Source organism: Diplotaxodon limnothrissa, linkage group LG15 (assembly GCF_057381915.1).
Source record: "Diplotaxodon limnothrissa isolate DT_005_m linkage group LG15, D_limnothrissa_male_GT1.1, whole genome shotgun sequence".
In the NCBI taxonomy this organism is placed as follows: domain Eukaryota; kingdom Metazoa; phylum Chordata; class Actinopteri; order Cichliformes; family Cichlidae; genus Diplotaxodon; species Diplotaxodon limnothrissa.
In genome coordinates, this window is record NC_140610.1 from 22,388,409 (window position 1) to 22,413,241 (window position 24,833).

General features: G+C 38.1%; 2 protein-coding genes across 2 annotated transcripts; both read left to right on the forward strand.

The window, feature by feature from the left end:
- Positions 1 to 3,783: 3,783 nt before the first annotated feature.
- On the forward strand, positions 3,784 to 7,054 carry LOC146617504 (uncharacterized). The gene is made up of 6 exons (XM_085373468.1): positions 3,784 to 3,844; positions 4,102 to 4,384; positions 5,165 to 5,260; positions 6,402 to 6,496; positions 6,605 to 6,742; positions 6,939 to 7,054. Exons 1-6 carry the CDS (start codon positions 3,784 to 3,786, stop codon positions 7,052 to 7,054), a joined length of 789 nt encoding a protein of 262 aa, XP_085229594.1.
- A 10,602-nt stretch (positions 7,055 to 17,656) lies between these two features.
- Positions 17,657 to 20,010, forward strand: LOC146617505 (uncharacterized). Its single transcript, XM_085373469.1, has 6 exons — positions 17,657 to 17,672; positions 17,906 to 18,238; positions 18,804 to 18,890; positions 18,964 to 18,992; positions 19,705 to 19,773; positions 19,879 to 20,010. Exons 1-6 carry the CDS (start codon positions 17,657 to 17,659, stop codon positions 20,008 to 20,010), a joined length of 666 nt encoding a protein of 221 aa, XP_085229595.1.
- The last annotated feature ends 4,823 nt before the right edge of the window (positions 20,011 to 24,833 follow it).

The following is a 24,833-nucleotide window of genomic DNA, read 5'->3' on the forward strand; positions in this document are numbered from 1 at the left end:
TTCTGAACAGAGGATGAAAATCTACAAAATCAAGGCTGTTGGATCTGAGGAGGATGACATTGGCATTGTGCTGGAGGGTGTGAGAGTTATGCCTGCTCTGGGCAATTTTCCAAGAGCATGCGCAATGCTGGTTGGATTGACATATGCAGTCGATCTTGCCTATCCCAAAGAGCTAAAATACACCTTGGAAGTATTCCAGAAACTTTTCCTTGAACTGGATTGTGCTAAGCTCTCACCAAAAGTGAACAGCCTCAAGAACAAGTTATTGGCTTAAACGAGGACTCTGAAAGAATGAAAGGGAAGTAAGCTCACTGAAAACCTTTGGTTTGTCTTTGTTAGATGCAGCTATCTTTTCAGTTTTTAAGTTAATTTCATCTTATTCATATCTTACCCAAATGACCTGCAATGTGTCAGGCTGTATTTGTGCTCTTCATTTTAATTTTGTTTTTTATTACCTACAAGTTTCTTAGGAATATTCTGTTTGAAAGGCAGCAAATTGGAGGAATCACTAGTGAAGCTTTTCTTTGTTTATAGTGTATGTTACTATAAAACATTGGTTTAAAACAACTTTAAAATTTAACAGAAGTGCAGTCCTGTAGCTGTAGAAATGTTACTTCCTCTTACATGTGTCTTAGATTTTCTCAGGTTAAACATCCAAATTGGGATAAAAGGTTGATTTACATTATTGATATTCCATGTACATGAGTGAAAAACCTTTGTTCTACAGTTATATTGAGTGATTCAATTTAACAAAAGATTGACAAACTAAAGTTTTTGTTTGTCAATCATAAATAAGTAACAGAGATAAAGGAAACGGTAAAGGATATTCAAATTTCAGGTTCATGTTGATATTACAGTCTAAAGATTAATTTCTTTTTTACAAAACTGGTTTACATTCATGCAGTTTATGTTGCTGTTGCTCTGTACACAAAGCTGTGTGATAAACTGTTTATGACACTAAAACAAATTTACAGCAGAGGAATGTATTTAGGAGATCAGGAGATTGTTGATGAGAATTCAGTGTATACGAGCAGAAAAATGTTATATTATAAATTACTGTGTTTTATTTTCCACAATAAAACAAATTACTGTTTTGATGTTTTCTTTGTGAAATTGATTCATTTTACTCAGAAAATAAGTAAAATTCATTTCATTTTCTCTTATTATTCAGTCATTATTTTTAAGGTTTATTTGGAAAATTATTGAATCCAATTTGAGTTTTACTGAAAAAACAAGAAGATTTCATTTCTTTGTAATGGATATTTTAGGAAGTTTTTACTAAACCTTTGCCAGATAGTTAGTAAATTCAAAGTAATTTTTCTCAGAGACTTATTTCATATCAATTATTTTTTTTGGTAAAGTTGGGCAATTTCAACCTTCAGTTTGAGATTTTGACCCTAAATCCAACACATATTTACAGTTTAATTCTATTAATATCTACTTTTGTTTTCTATTTGAATTTAATTAACATTTTCTCTACATTTCACATAAATCTTTTGAAATTAAAATCTACTTAATTATTTCAAGTGTCACTTTGTTGCCATAACTTTTTTAAGTAACCTCTAGTCACAGTTTTTACAGTGTGCATATTCATATAAACAAATATAACGAAACACTGCACTACTTTGAGATTAATATAGTTTAATATAATTAAATCTATAGTTTTATAGATTAAGATAGTTTTTAATTAATATTTAAAACTATCACAGTAGGGATAGTTTAACCAAATTTTATGGATCTTTTCTCCCAGTTTCTTAAATTCTTAAGGACAGTGAATTGCACAAAAACAACAGACATTTGTCACCAGCTGTCTTCATGAGACGTTCACAGGAAGAAGAACTTTGTGTGTGATATGTATGTGGTCAGCTTTAGAGGGTTAAACCTCCACAGCTCTGCATATCCTCACCAAACTACTTCCCTTTCACAAATAATTACTTTAAAAAAAAAAAAAGGGGGGGGGGGGGGGGGGAGAGAAAGGAAAGAAAAGGTGGAGTGAGACCACCAATAATTGTTAATATGTTTTTTGTTTTTTTCCCAATTGCTAGCACCGGTGACCTGTGCTGCCCATTCCCTATTTTTTCTTTTATGATGGATAATATGTGCTCTATCAGTTACTGAGCAGGGGGAAGACATCAGTGACAGTAACTAATGTTATACTACATATTATGTTTTTTTTATTGCACGTTTTGCTCTGTCTCCTGACACCTAAGACTAAAGTAGCAGCTAGCATTTATTTTTTTGTGTTAACCATTTATCTGTCAGAAGTTCATCTGGTCATCATGAAACCTTCAGAGCTCTGTTGCTGTTGTACCCACATTCTCACCAAAGCACTTCCCCTTCACTTCTCAGAAAACAAAAAGAGGTGCAATGAGAACCAACAGGTCTCAAACCACTAACACATCTCATTTAGTTTTCTTTTGTAGCTGCTAATAGTGTTTACTGCTGCAGTATCATCATGTTTAATCGTAAAAACTTGGATCAAATTCAGGTGAGTAGAGGTTGAATCTTAACCTCTTATCATGTGTTCAGGAAAACATAGTTATGAACCTGTTTTCTAATAATAAACTATGAGAGAACATTATATACAGTGAGTGAATATATACAAAGAGGACATTGTGTGCAGTAAGCAAGTGAATTATATACATTATATAAAAAAAATAAAATAAAACAATGTGGAAATTTACAGTTCAAAATATGAGAATGTACATTGTGTGTGTGGGGTGTTAAAGTGTCTTGTGCCGTAGTAAAGCCAGAAGAATCAGGCGTGATCTAAGTATGTGTTAGCAATGAGTCCTGTCTCAGTCACTTACTTGTTTGATAATTTACTTCTTTGATATTGAGCTTCGAGCGCACTTGTTGTCAAATGCATTAGTGGTCAGTGGTCACATCTTTTTATCTGGTCCCAAAAATCTTGGAAGAAAATTGAGCTTGGTTCCAAAAATTGAATGCTGCAAACTGAAATTATTATGAAACTACAACTGCATTGAGAATAGGTGAGCACGGATTAAGACTCACACTTTTTTTTCTTCATTTTTCTTAAAGATGCAGTTTCAGATTTTTACTATTACAATTAAATGCAACAGACAGATCAAAATCACTGGTTGTTTTAATTGTGTCATCTGTGTATTTGAATTTTTATCTCTCCTCTTTTGTACTTCTTGAGGTTTGAGCTCAGTTCAAAAGATAATTACAGACAGTAATATGGAGCATGTTATGCTCCTTATTACGATTACAATATTTTCTGTAACTACTTCTCTCTGTGTTCCTTGTACTGTATGTTAATAAATATGTTGCCAGTCTATTGCAGGGTGTTCCTACCATATGATTTCAAATGTTATTAAAATGAAAAAATAATACAAAATTATCTGCAATAGTGTGAAGAGTTTTGATCTCTTTCACATGTGGACAAGAACCACCATAAACACAATTTTAAACAATAAACCGTCAACAAAAGCTGCAAAAATAGACACATCTCAACTAATTATTTTCACACATTTGACTTCTTCTATTCCATTATTGATCATTTTCCATTGTTGCACAGTCCATTAAAGGCACTATAAGTGAGTTTGCAAAATGGATTAAAATACGAATATTTAAATATTTAAAAGGTTTTTACTTCTTTCATATTGAGAGAGAGGTGAGGATGCTTAAAATCTATGAACTGAAATAATTCAGCAAGAGGAGAGAAAAGGAGTGATGTCACTATGAGGAAGTGAGCAGGAAGTTGACGCTGTGTTCATCTCTGAGAGCAAGAACAGAGACTGAGAGAGACAGAGAAGCACGATGGCTGCATTCACATGGATTCAAATGTCTTCATTACTGATACTGATGCTTCAGTTTAAAGGTAAGTGTGCATAGAAACACATTCAATTAATAAACTGCATTATTATCACAAGTGTTATTTATTCTTCCTTTAACTGAGACAGTCATGATTAACTTTTTGACTTTAGCTGATTCTTGGAAACTAAAGTTGAAACTTGTGTTGTATTTAAAATAAACGTCACGTTATAAACATAACACTCATATTCATAACATATTTGATGTTTCACATTTCTCTCCCTCTCTTTTTCTCAACACCTGGACAAAATCAAACTGTCACAGCTGGACGTGGACATGATGTTACTCTGCCTTGTAAAAATGTGATACAAGGTCAGCATAACTGTATCACTACTACCTGGATCTTCAGTGATTCAAGCACCACAGTATCACTCTTTGAGTTTGGGCATATTAAAGAAGCCAAACCTGAATCAGACAGACTGAGTCTTTCTGCAAACTGTTCTCTGGTTATAAAGAAGGTCACAGATCAGGATGTTGGTCGTTTTACCTGCAGACAGTACAAAACAGCAACAGGATCACAAGAAGGTCCAGACTTTATGATTGATCTGTCTGTTATTAACAGTGAGTATTTACATCTTAATGTTTTCAGCTCAAACTGTCCTGTTAGAACAACAAACTGAAACACCACAATAATTATGATCACAGTGATGAAGTTCATTTTTCTATTGTTGCTTTTCTCTTACAATATCTCCATCTTCACCAGTGTGTGTACATGAGAACAATGATAATGTCATGATCCTGGGTCCTTTTGACCCAGCGTTTTGTGTTTTCTCTTCGTGATTGTGGTTCTGTTAATTCTCTGGTTAGTGTTTACTCTGTTGGCCGACTAGAGCACACTGTAGGCATCAAGGGCGCTGCCTTGGATTGGTTTAAATCTTACCTCTCCAATCGGCTCTCTTCGGTTCACTTGGCCACCTCGTCTTCTTCCGCTGTACCTGTTTGCTGTGGTGTCCCCCAGGGATCTGTGTTAGGCCCTACCCTGTTCTCATTATATATGCTTCCTTTAAGTGCTATCTTTGAGAAATACCACATTGCTTTTCATTATTATGCCGATGACATCCAGATCTATTTTGAGTTAAATGATGATCTAGCTCTGTCCTTGAGTAGCTTTCGAGAGTGCATGTGTGAGGTCAAGCAATGGCTTCTGGCAAATACTCTTATCTGATAAGAAAACTGAAATTATGATCTTTGGTAGTGACGCTCTCCGTGCCAAACTTCGTGATGCCTTTGGTTTTCTCACTAGCTCTTTCTCTGACACTGTTAGGAATCTGGGTGTGCTACTTGATAGCTCATTTAAACTTGATAAACAAGTGTCTGCTGTCGTCAGATCCAGTTTTTACCAACTTCGCCTTATTTCTAAGGCCAAACACTATATCCCGCACAATGACCTGGAAAAGCTCATCCATGCCTTTGTAACGTCAAGGTTAGATTATTGTAATTCACTTTATTTTGGTCTCCACTCTACCCTTCTACATAGATTACAGACAGTCCAGAATGCCGCTGCACGCATTCTAACTAAAACTAAGAAGTTTGCTCACATCACTCCCGTCCTTGCTGATCTGCACTGGTTGCCTGTGAAATTTCGTATTCAATTTAAAATTCTGTTGCTTACTTTTAAAATTACTAATAACACAGGACCAAGCTATCTTAAGGAACTCTTAAACTCATATGCTCCTGCGAGGGCTTTAAGATCATCCTCACAGTTATTGTTGGTTCAGCCCAGATCTAGTTTGAAGTCTAGAGGTGATCGAGCGTTTGCTCTAGCTGCACCTGAGCTGTGGAACAATCTCCCGATTGGCATCCGGGCGTCTGATTCTATTCAATCTTTTAAATCACGGCTTAAAACTTACCTGTTTGAACTAGCTTTTTCTACCAGTTAAATCCTGGCCTTGTTTGCAGTGAGTTATTCTATTAATTTTTCTGTTTGTCTTGCGTTGTCTTGCGTTGTCTTGCGTTGTCTATGTTCTCTATCACTGTGTTTGATGGTACAGCTTTACTTTGCTATAGCTATGTGCTATAGTTTACTCTTATTAGTGGTTTTTACCTGTGAACATAATTCCACACTTATATGACTCTGATGTTATAATGTTAATTGTTTTATTGTTTTATTCTTTTATGTAAAGCACTTTGGCATGCCCTTGGCTTTTAAATGTGCTCTATAAATAAAGATTGTTGTTGTTGTTCTGTTCTGCCCGTGTGTTACTGTATCTAGTCCGTGTTTCTTAGTTTGTGTCTTTTCTTGTGTAAGTTCCTGTTTTATTGTGAAGGTCTGTGTCTTATGTGAGTGTTTTCAGTTTGCCTCCCTAGTCTCGTCATGTTAATCACTCCCAGCTGTGTTCCCACCTGTATGTAATCTCCCTGTGTTCTCTGAGTGTATTTAAGTTGTGTCTTCTGTCATAGTAATTGCTGATTCGTCTGTGTTATTTCCCTTCCACCCTTCTGTGTTGATTCTCTGGTCATTCTCCCTGCAAGTCACGTTCGTATTCCGCAGCCTGCAGTTTGGATCCATTATTATTCACACGGCTTGCCCCGGCAAACCGTGACAGATAAAGCATCTTGAACAGCTCTGTGTTGACATATGAACACTGTAGACTCACAGTTGAGTGTCTGTATGAAGATAAAGAGAACATATCCTCAGACATCATCAAAAATGAGACTTGTTAGACTGTTAAACATCTCACCACTGTTTCCTCTCTGTTGTTGTTCACTTACTTTCAAGTCTCTTCTTACTGTCAGTGTCTTTAATGTTGTTATTGTTTTTCTTTAGGTGAAGATGTGAAAACGACAAAATCAGCAAAATCACCAATTAAATTAACATCAACAATAACAAACATGTGGACAAGAAAAGATGAAATAAAACCATCAGAGGGGACACTGACAGCACCATCAAATAGTCAATCAGGAGGTAGAGACTGAATCTCTCTTCTTTTAAAGTGTGGGTGTCAGAGTGAGACTTGGCTCTATGTATTGAGAAATTCATGTTCATGTTTATCATGTTTTAATAATCTCTCCAGTTCCCTCAGGGTTTATCATCATTTCTGTGGGTTTAGCGGTGCTCTTAATAACTGTTGTGGTGATCAAAATTGTTTCTGTCTTTTCAGATTTTCTGTATTTGTTGAGATGCATCATCGTGTCTGTGGGTTTAGCAGCTCTCTTAATATCTGCTGTTACAGTCAACATGTGGATGAAAACTAAAGGTGAGAACATTCACAGATGAAACTTTTATACATAAAAAGCTTTGAGTTTAACTGTTTACTGTACTCTTGTTTTAATTATTTTGTCTTTTCAGTAAGCAAAACACAGTTGGAGAAAACCACTGTGAGTTTGAACACTCAATAGTCCTCTCTAACTTTATAGAGCAAAATCTCTTTGTGGTGTCTGTTCCTGTTTGACACGGTTGATATACAAAGATAGAAAATAATGAAAGATAAGAATATACTGTGCTGACCATGTTCAACTGAAACTTAACTGTAATCATAAGGAATCTAAAAAAAATCACGAGAGTGAAAACATCAGACAAATGAGCAAAATAATATCACAAAGTATGAATATCTGTCACGGTCCTGTGGGGGGGACCCAGTGTTTTGTGCCTTTAATCATTAATAGTCTTTGTTTTCATTATTATTTAGAATTTTTAGTCTCTTGGTTTCTGCGCTCTTCCTGTGATCCATGTGTCCTTTGTGTCCCCTGTCAGTCGTGTCTCCTTGTTTCAGCGTAAAGTCTGTGTCTTCTTGTTTGACTTTGACAGTCTTGTGTGCCGTGTTAGTTTTTTCCGTTTTCCTTCTTCCGGGTCTCGTTGCGTGTGGTTTCTCCAGCTGTGTTTTCCTCCTGTGTCTCATTCCTTCATTACCTTTGTGTTCCTCTGTTTGTTGCTGGGTCGTCTGTGTTTCTCCTTCTGCTATTTCTGTTTTCATTGGCCCTTGTCTCAGATTTTCATGTTTCATATTCAGGCTTTATTCTCAGGTTTAGATTCTTTATATTTATTTCTAGTTTTTCCCAGTTCAGGTTTTAGTTAGTTTTTCACAGTCTCTGATCGCCTTTTGTTTTGGTGTTTTTTGCAGCCCACAATAAAGGCTCGCTTTTTGTTAAACATTCTCCTGCATCTCTGTGTCTGCATTTGGGTCCACGTTCTCTCCTCTTCAGGCCATCTGCCTCATCAGACGTGACAATATCAGAGAGAATCTAAAGTGTGTTGTGTTGTTTTCCACAGGAGCATAATGATGAGGGTGAAGATGGAGTGAACTATGAAAATATTGGAGACTCTTCTGCTTCTGTCAGACTCCACTGATCAACAACTCAAACATCATCTCATCACATAAATTAGCCCATTGCTGTTGAAAACACTGTGTGTCTGTGTGTGTGACTGGGTCTTTGTCTGAGACTTGCTGAGCCTTGACCACTGTGGGACATGGTTATAGAAGGTGAGGGTTGCTCCTCCCTTCCACTCCCTTCTGGTCATTGCCCATGAGAACAGTCCTGAGCTCATGCTTGGATGGTTCTGGCTCTTAAACATTCACCATGGGAGCTCTTTCTGGGCCTCCCTTGTCATTCGTTTCTCCTTCTACTTGTGTCAGCACACGGTTGTCATCTGGACGTGTGGGCTTGGGTCTGCAGTAGTCTTGGGGTGGAGGGCCCAACTAAACTATGTGTTTCTCTTTCATATAAACACAGACATGCAAGATTGTGCATTTTTCTGAGGTGCTGTTTGTTTTTTGTATGTTTTTCTTACAGGTGCAACAGGTGGTGATCTGCTGAGTTGAGCTATGTGTGCTGTGTCCTTTTGGTTTTGTCTTCTCTCAATTTTTCTCTGTTTTTCTTTTTTCCCTTTCTCCTCTCTACCCATTCTTACCTCTCCCTACCTGTCAGCTCTGGTATTGATCAATTACACATAAGTTAATGTGAATAACAATGAAAATGAATAAATCAAGTAGAATAAAAAGAAAGACTAAGATAAGAAACCTATACAAAATTCATATAGCTCCTGGCAAGCAAATGTGTTGGTACAACAGAGCATTCAGATCATGTTTCTGATTGTGAATGCTGTTGGACAAGACAGGTTTAAATAAAGGAAACAAAAATTACATTTTGATTTTATCTCATATTTAGCTAAAAACTTTTTCATGTACATTTAGATTGATCTAACAAGTAAAATACCGTACAACAATTATTTATCCTTTATTTAATTATGATAAACTGAATCTTTTGTTTGTTTAAATTTGCTGTTGATGATTTTTATTAAAGGTTACCCACTGAGTTAAAAATGACAGCTTATTCATTGCTGTTTAAATTTTGTGTTATTTGATTGTTAGTCTTCATACTTTATTTTTATTCCTGAGGTTAATTTTAATGGGATTTAATAACAGTAACAGATCTAATGATCCAAATTAAAACTTTTTGCTTTTTTGCTGCACGATAATAAGAATAAATGTAAATATGTTTGTGGACAACTTTGTGTGTTTTTAAACTCTCTCCATCTCACACCTCACACACACCTGATCCCTCCACCACAGACCACAGTACAATCTACCGTCTGTTATTGTCTCCAGTTTGACTTCCTCTTCTTTCATATTCAGTATTAAACTTTTACTCTGCTGGTTCGAACAGCTCTGTTTGTACTGAACTTGTATTATAACATTTCCAAACATGTGCAAACATCTGCTTTCATTGTTAATATTATTCTTCTGAATTATACTTACACAACATTAAAAAAATAATATGGACCTGCTGTGTGTAGAAACTGCTGTGAATCCTAAAGACAGTTTAGTGTCACGTTCATCGATGTGTTAACCATTTATCTGTCAGAGGTTCATCTGGTCATCATGAAACCTCCAGAGCTCTGCTGCTGTTGTACCCACATTCTCACCAAACACTTCCCCTTCACTTCTCAGAATGAATGACTTCAGAGGTTCAAAGAGGAACAAACAGGTCACAGACCACTAACACATCTGATCTGTGTTCTTATCAAGCTGCTAACAGCGCTCACTGTGGCAGTGTTAGCATGTTTCATTGCAATCATTAAGACTCAGATTCTAGTGTGTAAATAATTTGAGTCTTCACCCTATTTCATGTGTGCAGACAAACATCATCATAAACCTATTTTCTAATAAGAAACACAATGTACAGAAGAGCTGCGTTAATGTAAACACTCACCTCATCTAACAGTCTTCACACATTTAACTTCCTGTGTTCTTTTAATGATCAAGACAGTTTAAACTGTTGAACAGTCCTTTAAAGGAAAAACAGGGGAGTTTGCAAAAGAGATTAAAAACAAAAGTTATTAAATGTTAAAAAGGATTCAGCAAATTTTATATCTACATTAAGACAGAGGGGCAGATACAGATGAGTTCAGATCTGTATCATACAGATTCAGTAAGAGGAGAGTAAAGGAGTGATGTCACTATGAGGAAGTGAGCAGGAAGTTGATGCTGTGTTCATCTCTGAGAGCAAGAACAGAGACTGAGAGAGACAGAGAAGCACGATGGCTGCATTCACATGGATTCAAATGTCTTCATTACTGATTCTGATGCTTCAGTTTAAAGGTAAGTGTACATAGAAACACATTCAATTAATACACTGCATTATTATCACAATGGTAAATGGCCTGCATTTGTATAGCGCTTTTCTAGTCCCTAAGGACCCCAAAGCGCTTCACACTACATTCAGTCATTCACCCATTCACACACACATTCACACACTGACGATGGCAAGCTACATTGTAGCCACAGCTGCCCTGGGGCGCACTGACAGAGGCGAGGCTGCCGGACACTGGCGCCACTGGGCCCTCTGACCACCACCACTAGGCAAACATGGGGTTAGTATCTTGCCCAAGGATATTTAGCATGCAGCCAGGAGGCAGCCTGGGATCGAACCACTGACCTTCTGATTAGTGGCTGACCTGCTCTGCCACCTGAGCTACAGCCACCCCTACAGTGTTATTTATTCTTCCTTTAACTGAGACAGTCATGATTAACTTTTTGACTTGAGCTGACTCTTGGAAACTAAAGTTGAAACTTGTGTTGTATTTAAAATAAACTTCACATTATAAACATAACACTCATATTCATAACATATTTGATGTTTCACATCTCTCTCTCTCTCTTTTTTTTTCAACAGGAACAACTGAGCAAAATCAAACTGTCACAGCTGGACGTGGACATGATGTTACTCTGCCTTGTAAAAATGTGATACAAGGTCAGCATAACTGTATCAGTACTACCTGGATCTTCAGTGATTCAAGCAGCTCAGTAGAACTCTTTGAGTTTGGGCAGATTAAAGAAGCCAAACCTGAATCAGACAGACTGAGTGTTTCTGCAAACTGTTCTCTGGTTATAAAGAAGGTCACAGATCAGGATGTTGGTCGTTTTACCTGCAGACAGTACAAAACAGCAACAGGATCACAAGAAGGTCCAGACTTTATGATTGATCTGTCTGTTATTAACAGTGAGTATTTACATCTTAATGTTTTCAGCTCAAACTGTCCTGTTAGAACAACAAACTGAAACACCACAATAATTATGATCACAGTGATGAAGTTCATTTTTCTATTGTTGCTTTTCTCTTACAATATCTCCATCTTCACCAGTGTGTGTACATGAGAACAATGATAAAGCATCTTGAACAGCTCTGTGTTGACATATGAACACTGTAGACTCACAGTTGAGTGTCTGTATGAAGATAAAGAGAACATATCCTCAGACATGAGGCATCATCAAAAATGAGACTTGTTAGACTGTTAAACATCTCACCACTGTTCCCTCTCTGTTGCTGTTCACTTACTTTCAAGTCTTTTCTTACTGTCAGCATCTTTAATGTTGTTATTGTATTTCTTTAGGTGAAGATGTAACAACGACAACAAAATCAACAAAATCCCCAATTAAACCCACATTAAAAGTAACAAACATGTGGACAATGAAAGAAGAAGTAACAACATCAGAAGGAACGGTGACAATAGCGTCAAATACTCCATCAGCAGGTAGAGACTGAATCATTTACTCAAGCCTAAAGTCTCCAGATTGACTCTGTGGTTTTGATGGAGAGTTTCTTTGGTTCAGTTTCAAGTCAAGTCAAGTCAAGTCAACTTTATTTGTCAATTCTGCCACATGTACAGGACATACAGAGAATAGAAATTTCGTTACTCTCAAACCCTAGTGATTAAAAAATGCAAATAAAATAATTAAAAAGTAAAAATTTTAATAAATACAATACAATTTTACGTATAACAAAAAAAAATCTATGCAATATACAATATACAATATTCAGGTAAGGGTAAATGACATTGAGTGTAAACCAGGCAGAGTAGTGCAAATAGGCAAATAGTGCAAATGGAGATTTAGTAATATACGGTAAGAGATAGTATAACAACAAAGTCTTATGAGGTGATGGCAGTCCAATGCTCCACAAAGTGACTGGTAACTGGTGCAGGCCAGTGAGTGAGTCAGAGAGTGTGTGTGTGTGTGTGTGTGTGTGTGTGTGTGTGTGTGTGTGTGTGTGTGTGTGTGTGTGTGTGTGACAGAGTTCAGTGAGACTGTGGAGGGGAGAGGGGGCAGAATCGGGAGGGAGTTAAGCTTCCTGACAGCCTGATGGATGAAGCTGTCCTTCAGTCTGCTGGTCCTGGCCTGGAGACTCCGCAGTCTCCTCCCTGACGGCAGCAGCTTGAAGAAGCTTTGCATTGGGTGCGTGGGATCAGCCGCTATGCAAAGGGCTTTTTTAGTGTGACGGGTGCTGTAAATGTCCTGGAGGGAGGGGAGAGAGACACCAATGATCCTCTCTGCAGCTCTCACTATGCGTTGGAGGGTTCTATGACAGGACGCATTGCAGGCTCCAAACCACACAGTGATGCAGCTCGACAGGATGCTCTCGATGGTGCCTCTGTAGAAAGTGTACATGATGGGGGCTGGTGCTCCTGCTCTTCTTAGTTTGCGGAGAAAGAAGAGACGCTGCTGTGATTTCTTGGCCAGTGCTGTGGTGTTGTACGTCCAGGAGAGATCCTCTGTGATGTGCACACCCAAGAACTTGGTGCTGCTCACTCTCTCCACAGACGCTCCGTCAATGGTCAGAGGAGCATGTTGGGTGTGCCTTCTCCTGAAGTCCACAACAATCTCCTTTGTCTTCTCCACATTCAGAGAGAGATTGTTGTCAGCACACCACGTGGCCAGGCGTCTCACCTCACTTCTGTAGTCGGTCTCATCCCTGTTGCTAATGAGACCCACCACCGTTGTGTCGTCCGCAAACTTGATGAAGAGGTTGGAGCTATATGATGGAGTGCAGTCATGGGTCAGCAGAGTGAAGAGGAGGGGGCTCAGCACACATCCCTGCGGGGCCCCCGTGTTTAAAATGATGGTGCTGGATGTATTACTGCCAACCCGTACTGCTTGAGGTCTTCCGGTGAGGAAATCCAACAGCCAGTTGCACAGTGAGGTGTTGAGCCCCAGCTGGACCAGTTTTTGAATGAGCTGTTGGGGGATTATAGTGTTGAATGCTGAACTGAAATCTATGAACAGCATTCGAACATATGAGTCTTTTTTGTCCAGGTGTGTGAGTGCCGAGTGGAGTGCAGTGGAGATGGCATCATCGGTTGAGCGGTTGGGCCGATACGCAAACTGGAAGGGATCCAGGGAGGGGGCAGGACAGTCTTGATGTGTTTCATGACTAGTCGTTCGAAGCACTTCATCAGGATGGGAGTAAGTGCAACAGGACGGTAGTCATTAAAGCAGGAGGGAGATGACTTTTTTGGAACCGGAATGATTGTGGTGGCTTTAAAACATGTGGGGACGACAGCCTGGATGAGTGATATGTTGAAGATGTCTGTGAAGACATCAGTGAGTTCCACTGCACAGTCTCTCAGTACACGACCAGGAATGTTGTCAGGACCCGGAGCTTTACGTGCATTGATCCTGCTGAGGGATCTCCTCACGCTGTCCGGGGACAGAGTCATCACCTGGTCACCAGGAGGGGGTGGGGTCTTCTGTGCAGTGGTGCTGTTTCGGACTTCAAAGCGAGCAAAGAAAGTATTCAGCTCGTTCAGCAGGGGGATAGTGCTGCTGAACGTTTATTTAACATTTAACAACTTAAAATCTTTAATGGTTTGAGGTGTTTACAGGGTTCCAGTATTACAAATCTTTAACAAAAACATTCTAAATTATTTGAAACTTGTATTGATAATAAGAAAGATTAGTGAGTGTTAGCTGATTTTTGTACTTTTTGTTCTTGGTTTTTTTTTAGTATACTTTAATTAGAATTTAGAATAAATACTACAGCTAAAAAGTCCTCAGTCCAAAAACACATTCAATCGTCACCACTGTTAGAAAACTGACTGCTTTTCTCACATTTGAAAATCTTTTTTATTTTTGAACTTAACAAAAGGTTAAAGTAAATTTTTTTTATTATTTTCAGATTGTCTGTATTTGTTGAGAATTATCATTGTGTCTGTGGGTTTAGCAGCTCTCTTAATATCTGCTGTTACAGTCAACATGTGGATGAAAACTAAAGGTGAGAACATTCACAGATGAAACTTTTATACATAAAAAGCTTTGAGTTTAACTGTTTACTGTACTCTTTTTTTAATTATTTTTAAAATTATTTTCAGGAAGCAAAACACAGATGGAAAAAAATAATGTGAGTTTGAACACTCAATAGTCCTCTCTAACTTTATAGAGCAAAATCTCTTTGTGGTGTCTGTTCCTGTTTGACACGGTTGATATACAAAGATAGAAAATAATGAAAGATAAGAATATACTGTGCTGACCATGTTCAACTGAAACTTAACTGTAATCATAAGGAATCTAAAAAAAATCACGAGAGTGAAAACATCAGACGAATGAGCAAAATAATATCACAAAGTATGAATATCTGTCACGGTCCTGTGGGGGGGACCCAGTGTTTTGTGCCTTTAATCATTAATAGTCTTTGTTTTCATTATTATTTAGAATTTTTAGTCTCTTGGTTTCTGCGCTCTTCCTGTGATCCATGTGTCCTTTGTGTCCCCTGTCAGTCGTGTCTCCTTGTTTCAGTGTAAAGTCTGTGTCTTCTTGTTTGACTTTGACAGTCTTGTGTGCCGTCTTAGTTTTTTCCGTTTTCCTTCTTCCGGGTCTCGTTGCGTGTGGTTTCTCCAGCTGTGTTTTCCTCCTGTGTCTCATTCCTTCGTTACCTTTGTGTTCCTCTGTTTGTTGCTGGGTCGTCTGTGTTTCTCCTTCTGCTATTTCTGTTTTCATTGGCCCTCGTCTCAGATTTTCATGTTTCATATTCAGGCTTTATTCTCAGGTTTAGATTCTTTATATTTATTTCTAGTTTTTCCCAGTTCAGGTTTTAGTTAGTTTTTCACAGTCTCTGATCGCCTTTTGTTTTGGTGTTTTTTGCAGCCCACAATAAAGGCTCGCTTTTTGTTAAACATTCTCCTGCATCTCTGTGTCTGCATTTGGGTCCACGTTCTCTCCTCTTCAGGCCATCTGCCTCATCAGACGTGACAATATCAGAGAGAATCTAAAGTGTGTTGTGTTGTTTTCCACAGGAGCATAATGATGAGGGTGAAGATGGAGTGAACTATGAAAATATTGGAGACTCTTCTGCTTCTGTCAGACTCCACTGATCAACAACTCAAACATCATCTCATCACATAAATTAGCCCATTGCTGTTGAAAACACTGTGTGTCTGTGTGTGTGACTGGGTCTTTGTCTGAGACTTGCTGAGCCTTGACCACTGTGGGACATGGTTATAGAAGGTGAGGGTTGCTCCTCCCTTCCACTCCCTTCTGGTCATTGCCCATGAGAACAGTCCTGAGCTCATGCTTGGATGGTTCTGGCTCTTAAACGTTCACCATGGGAGCTCTTTCTGGGCCTCCCTTGTCATTCGTTTCTCCTTCTACTTGTGTCAGCACACGGTTGTCATCTGGACGTGTGGGCTTGGGTCTGCAGTAGTCTTGGGGTGGAGGGCCCAACTAAACTATGTGTTTCTCTTTCATATAAACACAGACATGCAAGATTGTGCATTTTTCTGAGGTGCTGTTTGTTTTTTGTATGTTTTTCTTACAGGTGCAACAGGTGGTGATCTGCTGAGTTGAGCTATGTGTGCTGTGTCCTTTTGGTTTTGTCTTCTCTCAATTTTTCTCTGTTTTTCTTTTTTCCCTTTCTCCTCTCTACCCATTCTTACCTCTCCCTACCTGTCAGCTCTGGTATTGATCAATTACACATAAGTTAATGTGAATAACAATGAAAATGAATAAATCAAGTAGAATAAAAAGAAAGACTAAGATAAGAAACCTATACAAAATTCATATAGCTCCTGGCAAGCAAATGTGTTGGTACAACAGAGCATTCAGATCATGTTTCTGATTGTGAATGTTGTTGGACAAGACAGGTTTAAATAAAGGAAACAAAAATTACATTTTGATTTTATCTCATATTTAGCTAAAAACTTTTTCATGTACATTTAGATTGATCTAACAAGTAAAATACCGTACAACAATTATTTATCCTTTATTTAATTATGATAAACTGAATCTTTTGTTTGTTTAAATTTGCTGTTGATGATTTTTATTAAAGGTTACCCACTGAGTTAAAAATGACAGCTTATTCATTGCTGTTTAAATTTTGTGTTATTTGATTGTTAGTCTTCATACTTTATTTTTATTCCTGAGGTTAATTTTAATGGGATTTAATAACAGTAACAGATCTAATGATCCAAATTAAAACTTTTTGCTTTTTTGCTGCACGATAATAAGAATAAATGTAAATATGTTTGTGGACAACTTTGTGTGTTTTTAAACTCTCTCCATCTCACACCTCACACACACCTGATCCCTCCACCACAGACCACAGTACAATCTACCGTCTGTTATTGTCTCCAGTTTGACTTCCTCTTCTTTCATATTCAGTATTAAACTTTTACTCTGCTGGTTCGAACAGCTCTGTTTGTACTGAACTTGTATTATAACATTTCCAAACATGTGCAAACATCTGCTTTCATTGTTAATATTATTCTTCTGAATTATACTTACACAACATTAAAAAAAAAATAAGGACCTGCTGTGTGTAGAAACTGCTGTGAATCCTAAAGACAGTTTAGTGTCACGTTCATCGATGTGTTAACCATTTATCTGTCAGAGGTTCATCTGGTCATCATGAAACCTCCAGAGCTCTGCTGCTGTTGTACCCACATTCTCACCAAACACTTCCCCTTCACTTCTCAGAATGAATGACTTCAGAGGTTCAAAGAGGAACAAACAGGTCTCAGACCACTAACACATCTGATCTGTGTTCTTATCAAGCTGCTAACAGCGCTCACTGTGGCAGTGTTAGCATGTTTCATTGCAATCATTAAGACTCAGATTCTAGTGTGTAAATAATTTGAGTCTTCACCCTATTTCATGTGTGCAGACAAACATCATCATAAACCTATTTTCTAATAAGAAACACAATGTACAGAAGAGCTGCGTTAATGTAAACACTCACCTCATCTAACAGTCTTCACACATTTAACTTCCTGTGTTCTTTTAATGATCAAGACATTTTAAACTGTTGAACAGTCCTTTAAAGGAAAAACAGGGGAGTTTGCAAAAGAGATTAAAAACAAAAGTTATTAAATGTTAAAAAGGATTCAGCAAATTTTATATCTACATTAAGACAGAGAGACAGATACAGATGAGTTCAGATCTGTATCATAAAGATTCAGTAAGAGGAGAGTAAAGGAGTGATGTCACTATGAGGAAGTGAGCAGGAAGTTGACGCTGTATTCATCTCTGAGAGCAAGAACAGAGACTGAGAGAGACAGAGAAGCACGATGGCTGCATTCACATGGATTCAAATGTCTTCATTACTGGTACTGATGCTTCAGTTTAAAGGTAAGTGTACATAGAAACACATTCAATTAACAAACTGCATTATGATCACAAGTGTTATTTATTCTTCCTTTAACTGAGACAGTCATGATTAACTTTTTGACTTGAGCTGATTCTTGGAAACTAAAGTTGAAACTTGTGTTGTATTTAAAATAAACTTCACGTTATAAACATAACACTCATATTCATAACATATTTGATGTTTCACATCTCTCTCTCTCTCTTTTTCTCAACAGGAACAACTGAGCAAAATCAAACTGTCACTGCTGGACGTGGACATGATGTTACTCTGCCTTGTAAAAATGTGATACAAGGTCAGCATAACTGTAACAGTACTACCTGGCTCTTCAGTAACTCAACTAAAACACCAGCAGTAACAGTCTTTGAACTTGGGCAGATTAAAGAAGCCAAACCTGAATCAGACAGACTGAGTGTTTCTGCAAACTGTTCTCTGGTTATAAAGAAGGTCACAGATCAGGATGTTGGTCCTTACACCTGCAGACAGTTCAAAACAGCAACAGGATCACAAGAAGGTTCAGACTTTGTGATTGATCTGTCTGTTATTAACAGTGAGTATTTACATCTTAATGTTTTCAGCTCAAACTGTCCTGTTAGAACAACAAACTGAAACACCACAATAATTATGATCACAGCGATGAAGTTCATTTTTCTATTGTTGCTTTTCTCTTACAATATCTCCATCTTCACCAGTGTGTGTACATGAGAACAATGATAAAGCATCTTGAACAGCTCTGTGTTGACATATGAACACTGTAGACTCACAGTTGAGTGTCTGTATGAAGATAAAGAGAACATATCCTCAGACATGAGGCATCATCAAAAATGAGACTTGTTAGACTGTTAAACATCTCACCACTGTTTCCTCTCTGTTGTTGTTCACTTACTTTCAAGTCTTTTCTTACTGTCAGTGTCAAAAACATCATCGACAACAAAATCCACAACATCAACAATTAAAGTAGCCATGAAAATAACAAACATATGGACAACAAGAGAGGAAGTAAAGACATCAGGAGGTAGAAACTGAATCCCTCTTTTTGGTTGTCTGGTTCTTAGACAACAAGTTTACTATGTGTGGAAAAATTCAATGTTTAACATGTTTAATAATCTCTCCAGTTTGGTCAGGGTTTATCATCATTCCTGTGGGTTTAGTAACACTGTTAATCATTGTTGTGGTGATCATCAGATGGAAGAAAATTAAAGGTGAAAACATTCACAGATTAAAGTTTATGATAAGTTGACTCATAAGTAAACTCATCTTTTTTTCTCTTTTCAGAAAACAAAACACAATGTGGCAACAACACGGTGAGTTCAAATTCAGCCATGTCATCTATATCATCATCTATTAACTCTATAGTTTCATACCAGACTGAGCCTATAATTGGAGATTAAATATTGGAATTTCAGGAGTGGGACCATGCCTCCCAACACGCTCCTTCTGGTTCTCATGTATATATATGGGTTCCCCCAGTTCTACAGGCTGCTCGTTCTCATTTACGTTCCCCACCCTCCCTCTCCTTTTCAATTCTTTAACTTCTTTACTTCTGTTTCGTACATTGGGATCTGCCAGCCCTGGCAGCCACCGCCAGTCCCCTTTGAGGCCTTCCCCAAACCACTAAAACACTGTCAAACCTAAAATGAGGGCGTGGGCCCAGCTAGTTCAGTGACATAAAGTATCAAAGGTTCAAAGGAAGAAACAAGGACTGGGAAATACATTGAATTCATTGATTAAATATTCTTTAGATTAAATTTGTTGTTTACACTGAGCCGATTTTAAAAATAAAACTGTATTTTTTCAGGGACTGAGCTTAAACCCTGCAGATACTCAGTCTGGTCCAGGATCCAGTCAGGACATGGTGAGATCACACACTACTCCCAGAATAAAGTTAGTTTCAACAGAGAAGAGCAGAAACTGTGATGTGATGAGGACCTGATGCTGAACTTAAACAGATGTGAAACAGACTCATTATAAATCCACATATTACTGAGCAGTCATTGTGTTGTATTCACTGTGCAGGCTGATGCTGATGATGGTGTTTCCTACGTCTCCATCAGTTTCACCAAGAAGTCCAAGAATAAATCCAGGGTAAGAATTTGATATTCATACAGATGGTGTTAGTAATAACTTCACCATTTTCAAAGCTCCTGTCAGGTTATGTCTTTAAGACATTTTTGTATTATTTTCTTAAAGTCCCGTGGTGATCATGATGATGATGATGGTGACACTGTGACCTACAGCACTGTGAAAGCTTCCTCTTCACCTGCTGGAATTTCCCCTGATCCCAACAACCTCTACTCCACCATCAATTACCCAAAGAAATAGGATGTTACTCATGCTAAGTTTTTTAACTAGATAGATAGATAGATAGATAGATAGATAGATAGATAGATAGATAGATAGATAGATAGATAGATAGATAGATAGATAGATAGATAGATAGATAGATAGATAGATAGATAGATAGATAGATAGATAGATTAGTCAAACATCAAGTTATGTGATTATGTTTACTTGAGAATACAAAGACTGCAGGATTACTTTTTCATACCACTGCATGTGCTCATAGATTCAGTGGATTACTTTGAACAAGGTGAACATTATTACGATGAATATTATTACATTAAAATTCACCTTAAGGTTTCTTAAATCGATTTAGGTCATTTACAAAACCGTTTTTAAGTAGAATATAAAAACAAGTAAACAAAAAACTAAACCAACACAAAACACAAAGTTACAAATAGTGTACTAGTGAAAATAACATGTCTGATTGCACATGCCTACTTTGTGTTAACCAGAATCCTTAAATAGTAGTTAGTATTTCAGGGCTCTGGTGATGTGTCTTACTATGCCGTGCTGACCTGCTTTCCACCTTCATGGTACAGTAAGAAGAATCTGAGCTTTTTAATGCATGCTAAACTTTTTGCTATAAATACACCAACACTGCAGCAGTGCTTTCAATGATATCCTGTGATTATTGGAGTCAATATAGTGAAATAAATGTATGGGTTAAAGTACACTTTGGTCTATGCACAGACAAAGTATGTGATGGAACAGCATGGTTAGCAGGTGACAGCAAATATTCAGACTCACATATGACAGTGTTAGATAAATGAAAATATTCTGCATGTTCATATAAATACATTAATGAAACACTGCACTAAGATTAACATTAAAAACTATCACAGTAGTGATCTCCCTACAACTGTTTAATTCTGGAGCAATTTGCACTAAAAACAGAACTGTGTAAATGTTAGACTTTTCATTAGGCTGACATTTAGTAGTAAGCAGTAAGTGTGAAGTATAAGTAAACTGTTTTCTTTTCTGATTTTTAATTTATGATTAATCGCTGATTGTACACCAAACTTTATGGTCCTTTCTTAAATTCTTAAGGACAGTAAATTCAAGAAAAAATAACAGCAAACAGACATTTGTCACCAGCTGTCTTCATGAGAAGTTCACAGAAAGAAGAAGTGCATGATGTGCATGTGGTCAGCATTAGAGGGTTAAACCTGCACAGCTCTGCATATCCTCACCAAACCACTTCCCCTTCACAAAAAATACATACAAAAAAAGAGACAGGAAAGAAAAGGTTCAATGGGACCACCCATACATTTAATGGGTTTTGTTGGTTGTTTTTGTGCAGTACTCTTTCCTGGCATCGTTGTATTATACTCAATTGTATTTAGCATTTGTATTCTATTTTATTCTATTGTATGTAGTATTTTATTTTATTTTATTTTATTCTACTATGTACAGTTCTGCACAGTATCTTATTGATATCTTATTCCAGTGGGTTCTTTTTCTTCTAATTTTTCTATGTAACTTTGCACTGTCCACTGCTGTAACAAAACAAATTTCCCACGCGTGGGACTAATAAAGGTTATCTTATCTTATCTTTTTCCTAAATGCTAGCACTGGTGACGTGCTGCACATTCCCTATTTTATCTTTTATGATGGAAAATATCTGCTCTATCTTAGTTATTGAGCTGGGAGAGGACATCAGTGACAGTAACTGATGTTTTATTACATAGTATGTTTTTTTTATTTTATTTTTTGCGGCCTGTCTGAGACCTCAGAGCACAGTATCAGCAAGCATTTAATGTTCTCTCCAGTTATCCTTCCTGTTCTTTCATCTTCAATTTTAAATATTTAATTAATGGTTTGAACAGTTTTGTTTGTACTAACCCTTTTCTAAATAATGCATGAATGGCTCTCCTTACATTTCAGCTGTTATATGATTGGAAATTATACTCAGACAGCATTAAAAACAAGATAAAATGATCTAATATATGTCGAAATGTGTGAAACCTCAACATAGTATATTCTCACGCTCATCAGTGTCTTAACCATCTGTCAGAGGTTCATCTGGTCATCATGAAACCTCCAGAGCTCTGCTGCTGCTGTACCCACATTCTCACCAAAGCACTTCTGCTTCACTTCTCAGAAAACAACATCAACAAAAAATAAAAGACTTTAGAGTTCAACGAGGAACCAACAGGTCTCAAGCTACTAACACATCTCATTTAGTGCTCTTATCAGCAGTCACTGCTGCAGTATTACTGTTTCATTGTGAACAGTTAAATCAAATTTTGAGATTGAATCTTGACCTCTTTTTATGTGTGCAGGAAAACATCATCATGAACCTGTTTTCTAATAATAAACCAAACATACAGGAGACTTGGATTTATGCAACGACTTATCTCACTAACAGTCTTCACACGTTTAACTTCCTCTATTCTATTGTTGGGGGATTCCAGCTTCATCTCCACAACATTACTGGCCTTGCTGGTCAGTTTATTGAGTCTGTTGGCATCTGTGACCCGTCACCTGATGCCCCAGCGTGCAACAGCATAGAGGATGGCACTGAGCATTGTCCGACAGATGTTGTAGGACCTCAGCTGCCTCAGAAAATAGAGACGACTCTGGCCCTTCCTGTAAAGTGCAATGGTGTTTTAAACCTAGTCCAGTTTATTGTCTATGTGTACTCCAAGGTATTTATAGTCCTCCACAATGTCCACATCGACCCCCTGGATTGAAACAGGGGTCAAGGGTTACCTAGTCTTCCTAAAATCCATGATCAGTTCCTTGGTCTTTGCCACGTTGAGCTGCAGATGATTCTGCTCGCACCACGTGACAAAGGAGTCGACCACAGCCCGGTACTCTGTCTCATCATCCCTGCTGATGCATCCAACAACCACAGAGTCATCAGAAAACTTCTGAAGATGGCAGGTCTCTGTGCAGTGGCTGAAGTCTGTGGTGTAGAGGGTGAAGAGGAAGGGGTAGAGTACAGTCCCTTGTGGTGCCCCTGTGTTGCTGATGACCTTGTCAGACACACAATGTGGAAGACGCACATATTGTGGTCTTCCTGTCAGGTAATCAACAATCCAGAGGCATCTATCTGCATCGCTGTTAGCTTATCACCCAGGAGGGTTGGCCTGATGGTGTTGAATCCACTGGAAAAGTCAAAAAACGTGACCCTCACAGTGCTCGCCGGCTGGTCCAGATGGGTGTAGACACAATTGAGCAAGTAGTTGATGGCGTCCTCAGATCCAAGGCGGGGCTGATAAGCAAACTGAAGGGGATCCTGATGTGGCCTGACTATGGGTCGGAGCTGGTCCAGGATGAGTCTTTCCAGAGTCTTTCGTCTCTGAGACTGTGTCATTTGTGAACGTGAGAGCAAGAACAGAGACAGAGACAGAGACAGGCAGTGAGGATGTGCTTTTAACTTTTTGACTTTAGGTGATTCTTGGAAACTAAAGTTGAAATTTAAATGTGTTGTATTCAAAATAAACTTCACATTATAAACATAACACTCATATTCATAACATTTGATGTTTCACATTTCTCTTTTTTTCTCAACTGAGGAACATCCAACTGTTCTTGAATCTTCAGTGATACAGTCAGCTCAGTAGCACTCTTTGAACGTGGGCAGATTAAAGAAGTTAAACCTGAATCTAACAGACTGAGTCTTTCTGCAGACTGTTCTCTGGTTATAAAGAAGGTCACAGATCAGGACGTTGGTTGTATTCACAGATTAAAGTGGATCATAAATAGAAATAGAAATTATGATGCTGTCCCAGCATGGTATCCACCCATGGGCAGGGCCTACAGCCTCCCTCACCTGGAGCTGATTCAGGCAACTAGGTTGGAGATTTAAGCTGCTCGCTGACACTGCTTCCTCGCCAGTTTGTCAACTACCCTATGTTGGTAACCAGGCCTCACACTTCATGCCAGTAAGTCTCAAGTGCTTTGCTTACTTGTGATCTTGTGTTCTAGTTGCTCCTGGGTATTCCACAACGCTGAACAACTCATCCTGGAAATCCGGTTCACCTGCCTGCCCTCCTGCCCTTACACTACCACGGAACCTTCCCCGCTCAGGACAGCCGACACACACCACCAAACCCACCCGGACCGCACCCCCTCTCCTTCAACACTTACATCAGCCACCTGCACATTAAGACGAAGATTTTCATAGTTCCCACCCTCTCCAGAACTCCTCATTGGCTAAGATTTTAACACTGCTCTCCTCTCTTCCATATCGTACCTAATCACCAGCCCAGCTCCCGTTGCTTTCTTGGACCTGCCACCTTGCTTTATTCCTCTCTCCTAGCCAAGACCCCACACCCCATTTGTCAAGCCTTAAGCCATTGTAAATATCATCCTTGTGCTAGTTAATAAAATTTTTAAAACCTTTCCTCAGCCTCCACTTTGAGTTCTCTGCACATGGGTTTGGTTTTGGTACTCGGCCTCCGGGCCTTTTTGTGACAATATACCTGTATGTGCACTGTAGATATGATCTTGAATGATAGTTTACAGTAATTTATTATGTGTCTTGTTTGATGCCCGTATTCATTATTATGAACAAAATGTTGAGTATTTTGGACTAGTAGTTGTTATAGTTTAGTCTCAGTTTTACTGTTGAATTTGTTCCCTTAGAGTTTCCTGTCATAGCTTTTTGTGCCAATTTTCTTATGTGAAGTTGATTCATGTGTCTGTTCCCACCTTTAGTTATGGTTCTCACTTCACTGTTTTATTGTCTTTGTGTTTAGTTTTACTAATCAAATTGTCTTTGATTATTTTCACCTACATCTCATCATCCAACTGCATCCACTTCCTGTAATCATGGTACCCTCATTTATAAGCAT

Coding starts and splice junctions, on each gene's coding strand:
- LOC146617505 (XM_085373469.1), top strand. Junction 18,239..18,803: donor TGATCTGTCTGTTATTAACA/GTGAGTATTTAC, acceptor TAATCTCTCCAG/TTTGGTCAGGGTTTATCATC. Junction 18,891..18,963: donor CAGATGGAAGAAAATTAAAG/GTGAAAACATTC, acceptor TTCTCTTTTCAG/AAAACAAAACACAATGTGGC.
- LOC146617504 (XM_085373468.1), top strand. CDS start 3,784: ATGGCTGCATTCACATGGATTCAAATGTCTTCATTACTGATACTGATG. Junction 3,845..4,101: donor ACTGATGCTTCAGTTTAAAG/GTAAGTGTGCAT, acceptor AAACTGTCACAG/CTGGACGTGGACATGATGTT. Junction 4,385..5,164: donor CCAGACTTTATGATTGATCT/GTCTGTTATTAA, acceptor TGCTGTCGTCAG/ATCCAGTTTTTACCAACTTC.